Genomic DNA, 17,961 nt, shown 5'->3' with positions numbered 1-17,961 from the left:
ACCACCTTTCAAATGCTACTTTTCAAATTATTATTATTAGTTTTTTGAGTTTTCTCCAGTGAATGATCAGAAAACAGATTAAACATTCACAAACATTAAATTAGTTTTGCTATTGAATTATGATATATCTCGTGATGCTCAGAAATTATTATTGAGGTCTGCGTGACCACAAACCACACATGGTGTTAATACACCAATCTGCATTTAATTATGAGTTATTATTAATCTCAGGCTCTCTTCCACAGCATGTCTTTTTTCCTGTCTTCCTCCCCTCAGCCCCAACTAGTCACTGCAGATGGCCGCCCCTCCCTGAACCTGGTTCTGCAGGAGGTTTCTTCTTTGTTAAAAGGGAGTTTTACCTTCCCGCCGTTGCCAAAGTGCTTGCTCACAGGGAGTCATCTGATTGTTGGGGATTCTCTGTAATATTTCAGGGTCTCCACTGTATAATATTAAGCACCTTGAGGTGACTATTGTTGTGATTTGGCACTATATAAATAAAATTTAACTGAATTGGAATTACTGTTAACCATGTCATGTAGGATGCCTGTCAGTGTAAGAACAAGTGAATTAGGCCCCAATCAGACAGGCCTAGATACCTGTCTGCAATTGTCTGGCAACCACTCGTTGCTAGGGAAGTTGCACCTTTTGAGACATGTTGGCTGCACCTTGAGGCACAGACTTTCAGCTAGCAACAAAAGATTTTTGATGCAGCACCTTCTTTGCAACCAATTTCACCCACCTCTAGTAACCTCTAGCTACTAATGCCATTCAGCAGGGATTATACATTTTCTGTAGCAAACAGTAGTTGCATAAGGTATAGCAGACAAAATTTTAAAAAAATGTGCTAAACAAAAACTAGATTCTTGCTTTAGATCGTGACATTTAGATCGTGAAATGCAATGTAAGCATTTCCAGTACTTACAAGATAATGAGGACACAATGCTGGAAAAATTAATGCAAAATAATGCAGTTGAAAAGCACAGCATTTAGATCCATCGCTCTGTAGTCTACTTTGACAACATGCAATTTGGAAATGCCATTTATGGCTGCTTTGGTGCCATTCTGTATGCAAACTTGCTTATAGCATTTACAGCGTTGGTGTGAGCATTTATTACATTAAACATATACATAAACGTTATTAAATAATGGCTGATGTACATTTGATATTAATAACGGATCTTAGACGCTTGATTTTTACTCAGCCACTGTGAAATAGTCACCTGCACTTATCATTGTTAATAAATCATGGATTTCATAATTCATCAAGTCTGCAGTTGTAAATGCTAATAAGCAGCTTATAAATGGATTTTGGTCCAGATGTCTTGCAGACCTTTACAAGAAGATAAGTGATCAAATAGTGAGTTGTAAGGGAGAATTAAATAGCAGAGGGCTGTGATCCATGAAGGATTTGATCACAAACTTGCAAGCTTAAACTGATCTGTTGGGTATGGGAAATGTTGTATTAGCTATTTCTACATCTTTAAATACAGTTTAAAAATCCTGTGAACAGATACAACTATGCACACTTTCTACATGGTATTTGTTGTGGTAGTATCTATGCTGCCTCATTTGATATACAAACAAACCCAGTTTTGAGAAAACTGGGACACTGTGTGGAAAAAAAATTAAATATGATGCAATAAATGAATAAACAAATGCAATTGGTTGAATATCTGATTAACTCACACTTTATTCACAATGGAACAAAAAAACCCACAGAAATCAAATGTTAAACTGAGAAAGTGTGACATTTTAGGAAAAGTATTAGCTCGTTTTGGATTTGATGCCAGCAACATGTTTCAAAAAAGTTGGCACAACAAAAGGTTGGAAAAGTGAGGGTTGGTTAGAAGAACATCTTAAGAGGCAGAGGTTCACCAATCTGCAATAAACCGATGTATAAATTGTTGAGCAGTGTCAGAATAATCTTACTCTGTATAAAATGTTACATACATAACCCTTAAAAGTGCAAAATATAATATAAAATAGATACATATATACAGACTACAGAATCATTGGTATCTTGTGATATTGTGGCTTCACTTGTTTTCGTCCTCTAAGTTTCACCTTCTTATGTTACAGTGTGCAACTTTCTAAAAGTTTACCATTTTATTTTCCATTATTGTATTTTTTGTACTGTAAGGCGCACTTAAAATCTTTTAACTTCTCAAAAATCAACAGTGTGCCTTATGTATGAATTCTGCTTGTGCTTACTGACCTCAAACTGACTTTGTGGTACACAGCGCTCAAAAATCAAAACGACTTCAGTGAGCTTGATGGATTTTCGGAGCATTACGGCTACCGTAGTCAGGAGCCCCGCAGTGTAATCTGGGTCCAAGACTCCATCTGCTTCAGGTCTCAAAGTCAAACGAACACTGCGGCATCACTGAGAGTTAAAAACTTTCTAAATTCTTTCATCTTTAATAAAATGATCAGCGTTTATGCTTTACCAGGTGTAACAATTAAGTTTAACATCCAGGCATCCATGAAAACAGAATTTGTTAAATCTAAGGAAATTAGAAGTTAGCAGGAAGTTAGCTCGCTGGCTTCCACCTAAACAAGATATAGCATGTTCTGAAAAAATTTAAACATACAGCTTTGGAATCACTTTCGACGTAAATGAAGACAGAAAACTAAACAGCGGTGATGTTTGTAGGGTTACTGAAGTTGGGCTAGCTGGTATATAATGATGTGCTACGTGATCACTAGCGACACAGCTATGTTAGCATAACATAAACAGTGAAGCTGGAGGATGAATGCTAACTTTTTTCCCACTTGATAAAAGTTAACATGAGGGTTGCGATGGCCGCTAACTTTCTGCTTCTAAATTCAGATAAAACTGAGGTTATTGTTCTCCGCCCTAAAAATCTTAGAAATATGTGTAACCCACATACAATGAGGGTACCACTTTAAGGACTGATATGAGGAGAGATGGACAGCCTGCCCAACCAATCGAAATGCACAGGTCCCAGTATGTTTTGACCAATGGGAGAGCAGTCTGCCGCTGTATGTCCCACCTACGTGCTCTGTGTTTGCTGCTATGTGTGGAGGTAGTCGCGTGCTGGCAGGAGAAAAGAGAGACTGAAGCTTTTGAGCTGGAAAAAAGTATTAGATATAAGTTGCAACCAACTGTGTTGCACATAAGTTCACTGGTTATCAGCTACCTTTCATGTTAAAAGTAGCCACAGTGAGTAAGCAGGCAAATGCTGCATTTTTCTGGTGACTTTAAAAAGTACCGCGTGGAGCTAAACTGTTAGCCTTTGTTAGCTCTGGTTGCTATCAACTGCCTGGAAGTTCATCTCAATCTGCTTCCAGAAGTAAGGTAACACTTGAAGCGCAACTTATGTTTATTTTTCCTTCATGTCGTATTACGGTTATTAAAGAGAAAACATGTCCTGTTACGTTATTTAGAGCCCTGCATTTTCCGACCGAGAGACACTATGCCATTGTCTTCGGCCGTGATGCGCTGAGATCGGTGAGCACATGTTGTATGTCTCAGTTAGTTCATGTCTGTTTCACATTTTATCGTTGAGAAACTGAATTAATCTCAATTGTTTGATTAATAATTGTCGCATATGCGACATATATGCATATGCACTGACTTTACTTGGTTTAATGCATAGTTTATGTAAGAGAGATGTTTTATTTTTGCAAAATTGAGTATTTTTATTGCAAATTTATGTTGAATGTGATTTAAACAAAATCCTAAGTTGTGAATTATAGCTAGAACAGCATAATTAATATTTGAATTGCTCTTCTGACCCTGTCTGTTGACAGGTCAGGTTTTTTTTTGTATGCTGATTTGTTCCTGAGGTGGATTCCTCCGGTGAAATAGATGGCGAGCCTTCCCACCTGGACTTAGAGAGACTGAGATTCGCTTCTTTTCCACTTGATGATCTGCTGCACCTTGCGGTGTGGTAGGACTGTATCACTCACACTTTCACGCACAGCTGGTTATACATAAGACCACTGACTGACATTCTTTCATCCCTATTTTCTTTCACACCCTGGGAATTTTTTGGACTTTACCCCTTGGACATTTTTTATTTGGGACTTTAAATAATGAGCTGTTGTGTAGAGCATTCTCCACATGTGAAAAGAGTGTGAAATTTTCATTTGAATGTGCATTGGATTTGTGTAATCTGTTTCTATAAGAGTTAAGGAGTCAGGTTACTAGGGTGCACCCGAGCATTGAAACCCGAACATTGAAAACCAAAAATAACACTTGGCCAAGTCATTGCTTTAGTAGTTTGTGTTTTACTTTTCTTTTAATTTTTGTAAGTTTCCTTTCTACCATTGTAAAGTGTCTTTAACCTGTGCTTGTCAACCTTATGGTTTATGTCACTAAAGTTGGCTGGTTCTTTTGAGTTACATTCTTGTCTCTGTGTCTCATTTGAACACACCCCTGTGCTCCTATAGTCGAGCCTATTGGCCCATTGATATATTCTTTTCAACAATTCCCCTTACTGTGTTACAGTGAGAGCTTTGGCGAGCCAGCCAGGAGCATGGTTGTGTGTGTTTAAGTGCTAGACAATTTGTGTGTGGTGTTTAAAAGTGCTTAATCTGAGCTATAACTTCTAGAGAGAAAATGGATGTTGTGCTAAGTGAATCCGTCAGAATTCCCAATTCTGTAGTTGTTAGTGGGATCACAGGATCAGAGACTGATGAGGAAGTGTCCACTTTCCTCCAAAAATATGGTTCCATCAACCGTTACTTTCGTCTAGACGATCCTGAGTCAGATTACCATAAGCACATGATCATCGAGTTTACACATGAGACTGCCATGCACACATTGGAGCCACTGTTACCTCTGCGGCTTCCAAGTACAACCCAAGCAGGCATCGTGTATGAGTTAAAGGCCTTAGGAAGTGTTTACTCCCTTGATGCCAGAAACAAAGCCACTAAAATGTACATGGAACAGCTCCGTGAAATTGCCAAACTGAGTGGAAATTCATTAGAGGAGATGTTAAAGGAAGAACTTAAAAATCTGGTTTCATCGGCAGGAAGTGCTATTTCCCAGTCATCTCAAACTGGTCCAGAATCCTCAACTGTACAGAGCCCACTTCCACAGAAAGACTTAACCAGCAAGGGAGACGTTTCATTTTCTGAGGACCCTCAATCAGGTGTACCTCTAGACTCCACAGTTTTGACATCACCAAATAACGCAAGTAAATCTCTTACCTCTCCCAATTTCAGTGAAAACCTGACTGATTTCAGCCCCTCACAGACTCTTCCAGCTTCTTCTGGGGCCGCTTCTAGCCCCATAATTGATGTTAATCCAACTGCTGTTCAGCGAGTAGTTGTTGAGCATGTAGTGCGCAGCAATGAGAGCTCACCCCAGTTCGCATCATCTGGTAGACTCAGGGCTTATTCGGGCAAGAGCCCACGTCCTAGCCATGAGGCAGATTATGATACGTGGCGAGCTAGTGTTGAAATCCTTATTAGAGATCCTTCTGTGTCTGATCTGCACTGCACACATCGTATACTTGACAGTCTGCTTCCTCCTGCTTCCGAGATGATTAAACATCTGAGTCCACAGTCTAGACCCTCTGCCTATCTTGAGTTGCTTGACTCTGCCTACGGAACAGTCGAAGATGGTGATGAGCTGCATGCTAGGTTCATGAGCACATTTCAAAATGATGGAGAGAGAGCTTCTGTTTTCCTGCAGAGGCTGCACACTGCATTAAGTAGAGCCATGAGACGTGGTGGTGTGTCCGCTCATGATTTTAACCAACAGCTCTTAAAGCAGTTCATTCGAGGTTGTTGGGAGAATGCACTAATAATCGATCTTCAGCTAGAACAAAAAAAAGAAAACCCACCTTCCTTTGCAGAGCTGCTGCTTCTTCTTAGGACAGAAGAAGATAAACAGGCTGCAAAACTGAGCCGCATGAGGCAGCATTTTAGTCATGCTAAGTCTGCCCAAAACTCTAGAAAGCAGCACGCCACGTCACACGTGCAACTCGCTCACCCCACCAATAATCTGGTGGACAAATCTGATCTTGAGACGCTAAAGCAACAAGTTGCTGACCTCAGCATTCAGCTTAACAGTCTTGTATCTGAGAATCATAAGACGAAACAACCTAAGCAGCAAAAAGCGAGGTCCGTCACACCTGACACCCACGGTGTGAAACCAAAAGTGGCCAGTCAGCATCCCTCCACATTTAAAGCTAACAGTAGACCACGTCCATGGTACTGTTTCCAGTGTGGGGAGGATGGCCATGTTGTCTCAGTTTGTGATAAAGCTCCAAATCCTTCCCTTGTAGCAGCTAAGAAAAAACAGCTGAAAGAAAAACAGGCTGCTTGGGAAGCCTCTAATGCTTCCCGAAGTGAGGCACATTTAAACTGAAGCCTACTCCCATAGAGGGACATATGGGAGTGGAGTCTCGCAATGTCAGTCCCAAAATCCTGAAACCTGCCATTAAAAACGTTAAAGTGGAAGGATCAAAATTTCCACATGGCCTTGTAGGAACTAAGACCACAGCTCAAGTAACTATTGCAGGAAGAGACACAAACTGTCTTTTGGACACGGGTTCACAAGTCACAACTGTACCCCAGTCTTTTTATGAAGAACATCTTGCAGATCTGACCATTCATCCCTTAAATGAGTTGCTTGAAGTGGAGGGTGCCAATGGCCAGTCTGTCCCTTACTTAGGATATGTTGAGCTTACCATCACCTTTCCTAAAGAGTTTGTAGGCTCTGATATTGATGTTCACACTCTGGCCTTGGTTATCCCCCATCTCCGCTCTACAGCCCATGAGCAGGTACTCATAGGCACAAACACCCTTGATGCCCTCTATGCTAATTACCAGAAGCTTTCACCCTTTCAGCCTTTGTTTAATGGGTATCAAGCAGTTCTCCAAATACTTGAGATGCGACAAAGAAACTTTAACTCTGGTAGCCTTGGTTGTGCAAAACTGACAGGTAAGATGCCTGCAGTCGTTCCTGCAGGACAGACTGTTGTCCTGGAGGCCTCTGTCAATGTAAATCCCGTGAACATGCAAAGAGATGCTGTCCTTGAACATCCTTCAGCTTCTTCACTACCAAATGGCTTGCTAGTTTCAGCAATTGCAGTCACTTTACCACGCAAACGTCAGTGTCTTCTCCCTGTCGTAGTGAGAAATGAAACCAACCATGACATTGTCATACCCCCCAAAACACCTTTGGCAGATGTTAATGCTATCTTGCAAGTGCTACACAAAGAGCAAACTGTCAGAGAACCAGACTGCTCTAAATTTCAAGCTAAGTCTTCCTCAGAACTGAGCTTTGATTTTGGAGATTCGCCCTTACCCACTGAATGGAAGGAGCGAGTTACAAACATGTTAAACGACATGCCAAATGTCTTCTCTCAGAACGAATTGGACTTTGGACACACTGACAAAGTCAAACACCATATCAAACTCAGTGATGCGACACCCTTTAAACAGAGAGCACGTCCCATACACCCCAATGATGTGGATGCTGTGAGACAACATCTACAGGAACTCCTTGATTCTGGTGTTATACGAGAATCTGAGTCCCCGTTTGCTTCCCCCATTGTTGTCGTTCGTAAAAAGAATGGCTCTGTTCGTCTGTGTGTAGACTACAGAAAGCTGAACCTGCAGACCATCAAAGACGCTTATGCCCTTCCAAAATTGGAAGATGCATTCAGTGCTCTTGCAGGTTCTAAGTGGTTTTCGGTCCTAGACCTCAAGTCTGGATACTACCAGGTCGAGATGGAGGAAGCGGACAAGAATAAGACCGCATTTGTTTGCCCACTTGGATTTTGGGAATTTAATAGGATGCCTCAGGGGATCACAAATGCGCCTTCGACGTTCCAGAGATTGATGGAGAAGTGTGTAGGAGATATGAATCTCAAAGAGGTTCTGGTGTTCATTGATGACCTGATTGTCTTCTCATCATCCCTGGAGGAACATGAACAGCGTTTGAAACATGTCCTGCAACGACTGATGTCATATGGCTTGAAACTGGCACCAGAAAAGTGCAAATTCTTTCAGACCTCGGTAAAATACCTTGGTCACATTGTTTCCGCAAGAGGAGTAGAGACTGACCCTGACAAAGTTGAGGCCTTAAAGACCTGGCCTATCCCCACAAATCTTAAGGAACTTCAGTCCTTTTTAGGATTTGCTGGATATTATCGAAGGTTTATTCAGGGGTACTCTGTCATTGTCAGACCACTTAACGAACTAACCTCGGGCTACCCACCAATTAGGAAGCGGAACAACAAGCCAAGGACACACGCAAATTCAGAGTATCGCAACCCAAAGGAACCCTTTGGTCAGCGTTGGACACCTCAATGTCAGGAGGCCTTTGACCAAATAATAGCAAAGCTAACCTCCGCTCCAATCTTGGGATTTGCAGACCCCCAGCTTCCATATGTTTTACATACGGACGCCAGTACCATTGGCCTTGGTGCTGCCTTATATCAGGTACAAGATGGACAGTCCAGGGTCATAGCTTTTGCAAGTCGTGGTCTTTCAAAGAGTGAGAGAAAGTACCCAGCCCATAAGCTGGAGTTTTTGGCCCTTAAGTGGGCAGTCACGGAAAAATTCTCTGACTACCTATATGGTACAGACTTTGTAGTAGTGACTGACAGCAACCCTCTTACATACATTTTGACCTCTGCAAAGCTTGATGCAACAGGGTATAGGTGGCTGTCCAGTCTTTCCACCTATTCATTTAGTCTTCAGTACAGAGCGGGAAAACAAAATCTGGATGCTGATGCGCTCTCGCGCCGTCCTCACAGTCCACCAGAGGATGATTATGCATCTAAGAAGGAGAGTGAGAGAATCCGGCAGTTCACACTGTACCATCTGAGCAACCCTGAGAGTCCAGAGACTATTCCCTTGGATGTAATTCAGGCTATTTGTGAGCGCCATATGGTCACCTCAGCCGTAGCTAATGTTGGATCCACCACTTCTGGGTTGACCTTAGTTGAATCCCTCACTCACCAGTCCACAGCTATTCCTGACTGCTTCCAACAGGAGCAAGTGGATGGGCTTCCCATTGCCCACTCAATTTCTGAGGAGGAGTTGAGGCAAAAGCAGACATTGGACCCTGCTATCAATGCAGTGATTGTACTCTTGGAGACTGGCGAAACTCCACCTCCCAGCCTTAGGTTAGAGCTACCAGAACTTCCCCTGTTACTCAGAGAGTTAAATCGGCTTGAAATACAGAACGGAGTGCTCTACCGTAAGCGGCAAGATGGTCCCAACACCTCATATCAGCTTGTGCTCCCTGAGGAGCTAAGAGCCACAGCACTTACAAGCCTTCATCATGATATGGGCCATCTTGGAGTCGAACGAACAGTAGACTTGGCAAGGGCCAGATTTTATTGGCCGAAAATGCACATGACCATAGAAAAAATGGTAAAATCTTGTGAGCGATGTATTCGTCGAAAAACACCTCCAGAGAAAGCTGCTCCATTGATAAACATTAAGACCTGCAGACCTCTCGAACTAGTGTGCATGGACTTTTTATCAATAGAGCCAGATCGCTCAAACACGAAAGATGTATTGGTCATAACTGACCATTTCACAAAGTATGCTGTGGCAGTGCCAACTCCAAATCAACGAGCACAGACTGTAGCAAAGTGTCTCTGGGACAACTTCATTGTCCATTATGGTTTTCCCGAAAAGCTTCTTAGTGATCAGGGTCCTGACTTTGAATCAAAGACCATCAAGGAACTCTGTGAACTTACTGGCATGAAGAAAGTGCGTACAACCCCCTACCACCCTAGAGGGAATCCGGTTGAGAGATTCAACCGCACTCTTCTCCAGATGCTTGGGACACTGGATCGGTCAGATAAACTCCACTGGAGAGACTTCGTCAAGTCTCTGGTACATGCTTATAATTGTACGAAGAGTGACGTGACTGGATTTTCCCCCTATGAATTGATGTTTGGGAGGCAACCAAGACTGCCCATTGACTTAATCTTTAGGTTGCCCACTAATGCTACTAAGCAGACTCATTCCCAGTACGTCGGTAACCTAAAATCTCGTTTGGAAGAAAGCTACCGGATTGCCACCAATAATGCACAAAAGAATGCAGGTCGCAACAAAGCCAGATTTGACCGACGAGTGGTTGAATCAACATTGCAGAGTGGAGACAGAGTTCTTGTACGAAATGTGAAGCTGCGTGGAAAACATAAGCTGGCAGATAAGTGGGAAACGGATGTTTACATTGTCCTTAAGCGAGCTGGAGAAATGCCGGTCTACACAGTTAAACCTGAGGGTAAAGATGGACCTGTGCGGACTCTACATCGTGACTTGCTTCTCCCATGTGGATTTCTGTCAGTAGCTGCAGAACCCGAGACAGTCAAAACCCATCCAAACAGGAGACCCAGAACAAGGCAGTGTTCTGTTGTCGAGGGGGAAGATGAAATTCCCTCTGATATGGATGATGTATCTGATTGGACATTTCGCCCTCTCATTACATCAAAGTCCGATGTATATGTCCCAGTACATGAAACTCACAAGTTGAGTAAACCTCCTTGTGTGGTCAGACAATCAGCAGAACCAGAGGTGCCTACAGTTTCACTTCCACCTGATCCTCCTGCCACTAAATCCCTTGTAGAGGAAGGTGAAGGAATGATTCAGGATGTACCTGAACGTGACAACTCACCTGAACGTGACAACTCACCTGAACGTGACAACTCACCTGAAGCAAACATATTGCATGGGCTTGACTCAGCCAAAGGACTTCCTCAAAGTTCAGAATTGCAGCAGTCTGAGGAAGCTCCTCAAGATGATGGGATGAGCTCTGATGCAGCATGTGAAGAAGGATTAAGTGATGTGAACAGACCTGTTACTGAACAGCCTGAACCTGTGATGATCCAGAATAATGGACTTCAAGATGCTGAGCCATCTCTTCGTCGTTCTAACAGATTGCAAGCAAAGCCCAAGAGACTGCATTATGTGACACTTGGGAATCCTCTGATAACGGTGGTGAATTCTCTTTTTCAAGGCCTAAGTGAGGCATTGACTAGCTCTTTAAATGGATTTGAAGATCCAACTAGTAATTATGTTGGAAAGGTCAAAGCAGTGTAACTCAGTGCTACCCTGCAGATGCCCAGGGACGGGCATACCATCAAGAGGGGAGGGTGTAACCCACATACAATGAGGGTACCACTTTAAGGACTGATATGAGGAGAGATGGACAGCCTGCCCAACCAATCGAAATGCACAGGTCCCAGTATGTTTTGACCAATGGGAGAGCAGTCTGCCGCTGTATGTCCCACCTACGTGCTCTGTGTTTGCTGCTATGTGTGGAGGTAGTCGCGTGCTGGCAGGAGAAAAGAGAGACTGAAGCTTTTGAGCTGGAAAAAAGTATTAGATATAAGTTGCAACCAACTGTGTTGCACATAAGTTCACTGGTTATCAGCTACCTTTCATGTTAAAAGTAGCCACAGTGAGTAAGCAGGCAAATGCTGCATTTTTCTGGTGACTTTAAAAAGTACCGCGTGGAGCTAAACTGTTAGCCTTTGTTAGCTCTGGTTGCTATCAACTGCCTGGAAGTTCATCTCAATCTGCTTCCAGAAGTAAGGTAACACTTGAAGCGCAACTTATGTTTATTTTTCCTTCATGTCGTATTACGGTTATTAAAGAGAAAACATGTCCTGTTACGTTATTTAGAGCCCTGCATTTTCCGACCGAGAGACACTATGCCATTGTCTTCGGCCGTGATGCGCTGAGATCGGTGAGCACATGTTGTATGTCTCAGTTAGTTCATGTCTGTTTCACATTTTATCGTTGAGAAACTGAATTAATCTCAATTGTTTGATTAATAATTGTCGCATATGCGACATATATGCATATGCACTGACTTTACTTGGTTTAATGCATAGTTTATGTAAGAGAGATGTTTTATTTTTGCAAAATTGAGTATTTTTATTGCAAATTTATGTTGAATGTGATTTAAACAAAATCCTAAGTTGTGAATTATAGCTAGAACAGCATAATTAATATTTGAATTGCTCTTCTGACCCTGTCTGTTGACAGGTCAGGTTTTTTTTGTATGCTGATTTGTTCCTGAGGTGGATTCCTCCGGTGAAATAGATGGCGAGCCTTCCCACCTGGACTTAGAGAGACTGAGATTCGCTTCTTTTCCACTTGATGATCTGCTGCACCTTGCGGTGTGGTAGGACTGTATCACTCACACTTTCACGCACAGCTGGTTATACATAAGACCACTGACTGACATTCTTTCATCCCTATTTTCTTTCACACCCTGGGAATTTTTTGGACTTTACCCCTTGGACATTTTTTATTTGGGACTTTAAATAATGAGCTGTTGTGTAGAGCATTCTCCACATGTGAAAAGAGTGTGAAATTTTCATTTGAATGTGCATTGGATTTGTGTAATCTGTTTCTATAAGAGTTAAGGAGTCAGGTTACTAGGGTGCACCCGAGCATTGAAACCCGAACATTGAAAACCAAAAATAACACTTGGCCAAGTCATTGCTTTAGTAGTTTGTGTTTTACTTTTCTTTTAATTTTTGTAAGTTTCCTTTCTACCATTGTAAAGTGTCTTTAACCTGTGCTTGTCAACCTTATGGTTTATGTCACTAAAGTTGGCTGGTTCTTTTGAGTTACATTCTTGTCTCTGTGTCTCATTTGAACACACCCCTGTGCTCCTATAGTCGAGCCTATTGGCCCATTGATATATTCTTTTCAACAATTCCCCTTACTGTGTTACATATGGTATCTAACAAGATTCTAACAAGAGGTTTGTGCATTTATATTAACAATGCTTGGTGCATGAACTCCACTACTACTGAGAGTCACTGCTCACCTAATGCAGAGTTTTTAATGGACAAATACAGACCTTATTATCTCCCCAGAGAACTCACTTCTATCATACTCACTGCCGTGTAAATACCCCCCCCCCCCCCCCCCGACGCTAATGCTAGGTTGGCCATGAAAGAACTTTCTGCAGCCATTAACAAACACCAGAATAAACACCCCGAGGCTGCTTTCATTGTTGCTGGCGACTTCAACCACACCAACTTAAAGACAGTCCTCCCCAGATTCCACCAACATGTCTCCTGCCACACCAGAGGAGACAAGACTTTAGACCATGTGTATTCCAACCTGGCTGGAGCCTACAAAGCCACACCCCTCCCCCACATTGGACAATCGGACCATCTCTCCCTGTTCCTCACACCTAGGTATTCACCACTCATCCAACGTGTGAAACCTGCTGCGAGGACAATTAAAGTGCGGCCAGAGGGGACAGACGCAGTGCTCCAGGACAGATTTAAAAACACAGACTGGAATATGTTCACCCACACAGACCTGGACCAGTACGCCTCATCTGTACTGGATTACATCTCCGAAACCACAGACAGTGTCACCACCCAGAAACGGATCACCATGTACCCCAACCAGAAGCCTTGGATGAACCGGGATGTTCGTCTCCTCCTGAAGGCCCACAACACTGCCTTTAGGTCTGGAGATGCACACGCCTACAGCACAGCCAGGGCTAATCTAAAGAAGGGCATCAAAAAAGCCAAACACCATTACAAAAAGAAGGTAGAAGAACACTTCTCCAACTCCAACCCCCGACGCATGTGGCAAGGACTCCAGACCATTACAGACTACAGGACCACCAAACCCTCCCCCGCATCCTCTGATGTCTCCTTCCTCAACGAGCTCAACAACTTTTATGCTCGTTTTGAGCGAGGGAACCCCACAACCACAACCAAAGCAGACATGACGCCAGACCACCAACCTCTGACTCTCTCCCCCACCGATGTAGGAGCGGTGCTGAGCAGGATCAATGTCCACAAGGCTGCAGGTCCTGATGGCATCCCCGGGCGTGTTCTCAGAGCGTGTTCTGGGGAGCTTGCAGGAGTGCTCACAGACATATTCAATCTGTCCTTGGCCCACGCTGTGGTACCGGCCTGCTTCAAATCCACCTCCATCGTCCCGATACCCAAAAACTCCAACCCATCTTGCCTCAATGACTACCGCCCAGTAGCACTCACCCCCATCATCACTAAGTGCTTAGAGCAGCTGGTCCTAGCACACTTCAAATCCTGTTTCCCCCCCACCCTGGACCCCCACCAATTCGCATACCGTCAGAACAGGAGCACAGAGGATGCAGTCTCCATCGCACTGCACTCTGTCCTCTCACACCTGGACAACAACAACACCTACGCCAGAATGCTGTTTATAGACTTCAGTTCAGCATTCAATACAATCCACCCCTCACAACTCATCAGGAAACTGACAGACCTGGGCATCAGTTCCCTCATCTGCAAATGGTTACTGGACTTCCTGACCAACCGCCCCCAACATGTCCGGCTGGATAACCGCTGCTCATCTACAATCACGATGAACACCGGTGTACCACAAGGCTGTGTGATGAAGCCCTTTCCTCTACTCCCTCTTCACCCACGACTGCAGACCTGCTGATGGTTCCAACACCATCATTAAGTTTGCAGATGACACCACGGTGATTGGCCTCATCAGTGACAACGATGAGGCCGCCTACAGGGAGGAGGTGGATCGGCTGGCTGAGTGGTGCGACAGAAACAACCTGCTGCTTAACACCGAGAAGACCAAGGAGCTCATCATGGACTACAGGAGGAATGCTGACCCACATCCACCCATCCACATTAGGGGACGGCTGTGGAGCGTGTGAGCAGCTTCAAGTTCCTGGGAGTCCACATCTCCGAGGATCTCACCTGGACGACCAACTGCTCCAAGCTGGTCAAGAAGGCTCACCAGCGCCTCTTCTTCTTGAGGACTCTGAGGAAGAACCACCTGTCCTCAGACATCCTGGTGAACTTCTATCGTTGCACCATCGAGAGCATCCTGACCAACTGTATAACAGTCTGGTACGGGAACTGCTCTGCCTCGGACCGGAAGGCGTTGCAGAGGGTCGTGAAAACTGCCCAGCGCATCGCCGGAGCACCACTTCCTGCCATAAAAGACATCTACAGGAAGCGGTGTCTGAAAAGGGCTGGGAAAATCATCAAAGACCCCAGTCACCCGTCACATGGACTCTTCACCCTCCTGCCCTCTGGGAGGCGCCACAGGAGCCTCCGGACTAAGACCACCAGGTACCGGAACAGCTTCTTCCCCACAGCTGTCAGACTCCTGAACTCTGCCTCCTGACATCTGACCCACGTTAACACATGGACTGAACATACACACACCCACAATGGACAACTGTACCCTCAAACACACAATAATAACATGGACTGAACCACCACTCACAACCACTAGCACTTTATATAGCCTCTGTAGAAACTATCTACACCCTCACTTATCTTAACTGCACTACTGTATAGCTCTGTGTAAATAATCATTCTGTACATTCGATAATCTTTAATCCTACAACTGTTTACAACTTGCATAGTTCCCATTTCTGTATAGCTGTATATCTCAGATTTCTGTAAAGTTATTTATTTCATATTCTGCATAGTTTTTCATATTTATATCCTGTTCATATCCTGTACATAGCTTGTACTCACTGCAGCCTGTACATACTTATAGTTATAGAATATTCACAACATACTTCATACCGTGTACATTATAACATACCATAATAGACCCATTTCTGTAATATACTTACATATCTATACTATTGCTAATATATATTGTAATATATCTATATCACTAAAGCACTTCTGGATGGATGCAAACTGCATTTCGTTGCCCTGTACCTGTGCATGTGCAATGACAATAAAGTTGAATTCTAATTCTAATTCTAATTGTTACTCTGGATGGCATTACCTTGGCCTCCAGTAACACTGTGAGGAACCTTGGAGTGATTTTTGATCAAGACATGTCCTTCAATGCACATATTAAACAAATATGTTGGACTGTCTTCTTCCATTTACACAACATCTCTAAAATTAGAAATATCCTGTCTCAGAATGACGCTGAAAAACTATTTCATGGATTTATTACTTCCAGGCAGGAGTACTGTAATTCATTATTATCAGGAAGTCCTAAACCCCCCCTAAAAAGCCTTCAGTTAATCCAAAATGCTGCAGCAAGAGTACTGACAGGGACTAGAAAGAGAGCATATTTCTCCTGTATTGGCTTCCCTTCATTGGCTCCCTGTCAAATCCAGAATTGAATTCAAAATCCTGCTCCTCACATACAAGGTCTTAAATAATCAGGCCCCATCATATCTTAATGACCTTGTAGTACCATATCACCCTATTAGAGCACTTCACTCTCACACTGCAGGCTTACTTGTTGTTCCTAGAGTATTTAAAAGTAGAATGGGAGGCAGAGCCTTCAGTTTTCAGGCCCCTCTTCTGTGGAACCAGCTTCCAATTTGGATTCGGGAGACAGACACTATCTCTACTTTTAAGATTAGGCTTAAAACTTTCCTTTATGCTAAAGCATATAATTAGGGCTGGACCAGGTGACCCTGAATCCTCCCTTAGTTATGCTGCAATAGGTGTAGGCTGCTGGGGGATTCCCATGATGCATTAAGTTTTTCCTTTCCAGTCACCTTTTTCACTCACTATGAGTTAATAGACCTCTCTGCATTGAATCATACTTGTTATTAACCTCTGTCTCTCTTCCACAGCATGTCTTTATCCCGTCTTCTTTCTCTCACCCCGAGCAGTCACAGCAGATGGCCCCGCCCCTCCCTGAGCCTGGTTCTGCCAGAGGTTTCTTCCTGTTAAAAGGGAGTTTTTCCTTCCCACTGTCACCAAAGTGCTTGCTCATAGGGGTCATTTGATTGTTGGGTTTTTCTCTGTATGTATTATTGTAGGGTCTACCTTACAATATAAAGGGCCTTGAGGCGACTGCTGTTGTGATTTGGCGCTGTATAAATAAAATTGAATTGAATTGAATTGATTGTTATGGAAAAATGCAATCGCATGACAGGATGCTGTAAATGGGCCAAACTTCAGTCAGGAGAACAACTGAGATAATCCATCCACAATACGAGGTTAGTCATTAATATACTGCAACAACATGGGAATAGAGCAGCTGCAAGAGAATTCAACATTAATGAATCAATGGTACAGAAGTGGAGGACGCAAGAAGAATGAGTTGAGTAAAGTCTGACTTATCTGACTGTTTTGTTTTGCTTAATACGCCTTATAATCCGGTGCACCTTATGTATGAAAACAGACCTGTTCATCGACAGTGTGCCTTATAATCTGGTGTAAAAAATACAGTAAATCTTTGGCAGATGTCTGCCACAATGGAAAAGTCATCTTGTACTTGAGCAACTACCTTGAATGATAACAGAGGCTCACTACTCAAAAAGCAGGCTACAAAAGAAAATACTTGATCTACAGTTAAAGAAGCTGCAGTCTGTCAGATTAAAAAAAAAAAAAAAAAAATCCCAGCTATTAGTCAATGTGTGAGTAAGACTCAAAGTCCTACATGCAAGTGGTGCAAAGAACATGATGCTAGTGGAAATGTGAGGAATATTTGCAAAATAATTCACGTTTAGAGCTCTGCCCATTTTAATGACTGTGCACATCTGGTAATTGTTGGATTGTCAGGTTTGTGAAGTAGAAAAAATGTGGTGACAAAGACCTTCCCCTTTGTCTAACTGGAACCTTTCACTGCTTTTACACTCTGTGAGCAATCATGTCTGAAAGATCACACGTGAGGCCGAAGACGAAGGTTTGCCACGTCATCTGGCACACTCTTAGCATTCATTTCTCCCCTCCCCCCATTTATTCTTGATTTAAAATCACAGTTTACTTAATCTTAAGCTTTCTGTTTCACTTTGACTCAAAGGTATGAACATAACACAGAACCTGAATGTCAGCTAGATACTTTTTTAATATGGATGGCTGGATCTTGACTCCCTCTCAGTATTTAAGACTCAGCTCAAAACACATCTGTTTAAACTGGCTTATTCGCTTTAATGCTGATTTTATCTGTTGTCACGCTCTGTTTTGTAATTTTAACTTATTTTATGTAGTTTATGACTACTGTTTCTTTTATTAATTGTGTTTTTTGTAAGGTGACCTT

At 43.0% G+C, this 17,961-nt stretch overlaps 1 protein-coding gene across 4 annotated transcripts; it reads left to right on the top strand.

Annotated features, from left to right (window-relative positions):
* Positions 1-2,880: 2,880 nt before the first annotated feature.
* Positions 2,881-6,995, top strand: LOC146661197 (uncharacterized). 4 transcript variants are annotated; one of them, XM_085421286.1, is made up of 3 exons: positions 2,881-3,314; positions 3,409-3,472; positions 3,775-6,995. In XM_085421286.1, the coding sequence occupies exon 3, from the start codon at positions 4,586-4,588 to the stop codon at positions 6,341-6,343; it is 1,758 nt and encodes a 585-aa protein (XP_085277412.1). In that variant the 5' UTR covers positions 2,881-3,314; positions 3,409-3,472; positions 3,775-4,585; the 3' UTR covers positions 6,344-6,995. The 4 variants fall into 4 exon arrangements, with proteins under 4 accessions (XP_085277412.1, XP_085277411.1, XP_085277413.1 ...); XM_085421285.1 differs by having other exon boundaries at positions 2,881-3,319; XM_085421287.1 differs by lacking the exon at positions 3,409-3,472 and having other exon boundaries at positions 2,881-3,319.
* The last annotated feature ends 10,966 nt before the right edge of the window (positions 6,996-17,961 follow it).

Source organism: Rhamphochromis longiceps, linkage group LG10, assembly GCF_057381845.1.
Source record: "Rhamphochromis longiceps isolate RC_006_pf linkage group LG10, R_longiceps_female_GT1.1, whole genome shotgun sequence".
Classification (NCBI taxonomy): domain Eukaryota; kingdom Metazoa; phylum Chordata; class Actinopteri; order Cichliformes; family Cichlidae; genus Rhamphochromis; species Rhamphochromis longiceps.
This window is presented reverse-complemented; position numbering and strand designations above follow the sequence as displayed.

What these genes read in the sequence shown, in the direction of transcription:
- LOC146661197 (XM_085421286.1), top strand. Translation starts at nt 4,586, where the DNA reads ATGGATGTTGTGCTAAGTGAATCCGTCAGAATTCCCAATTCTGTAGTT.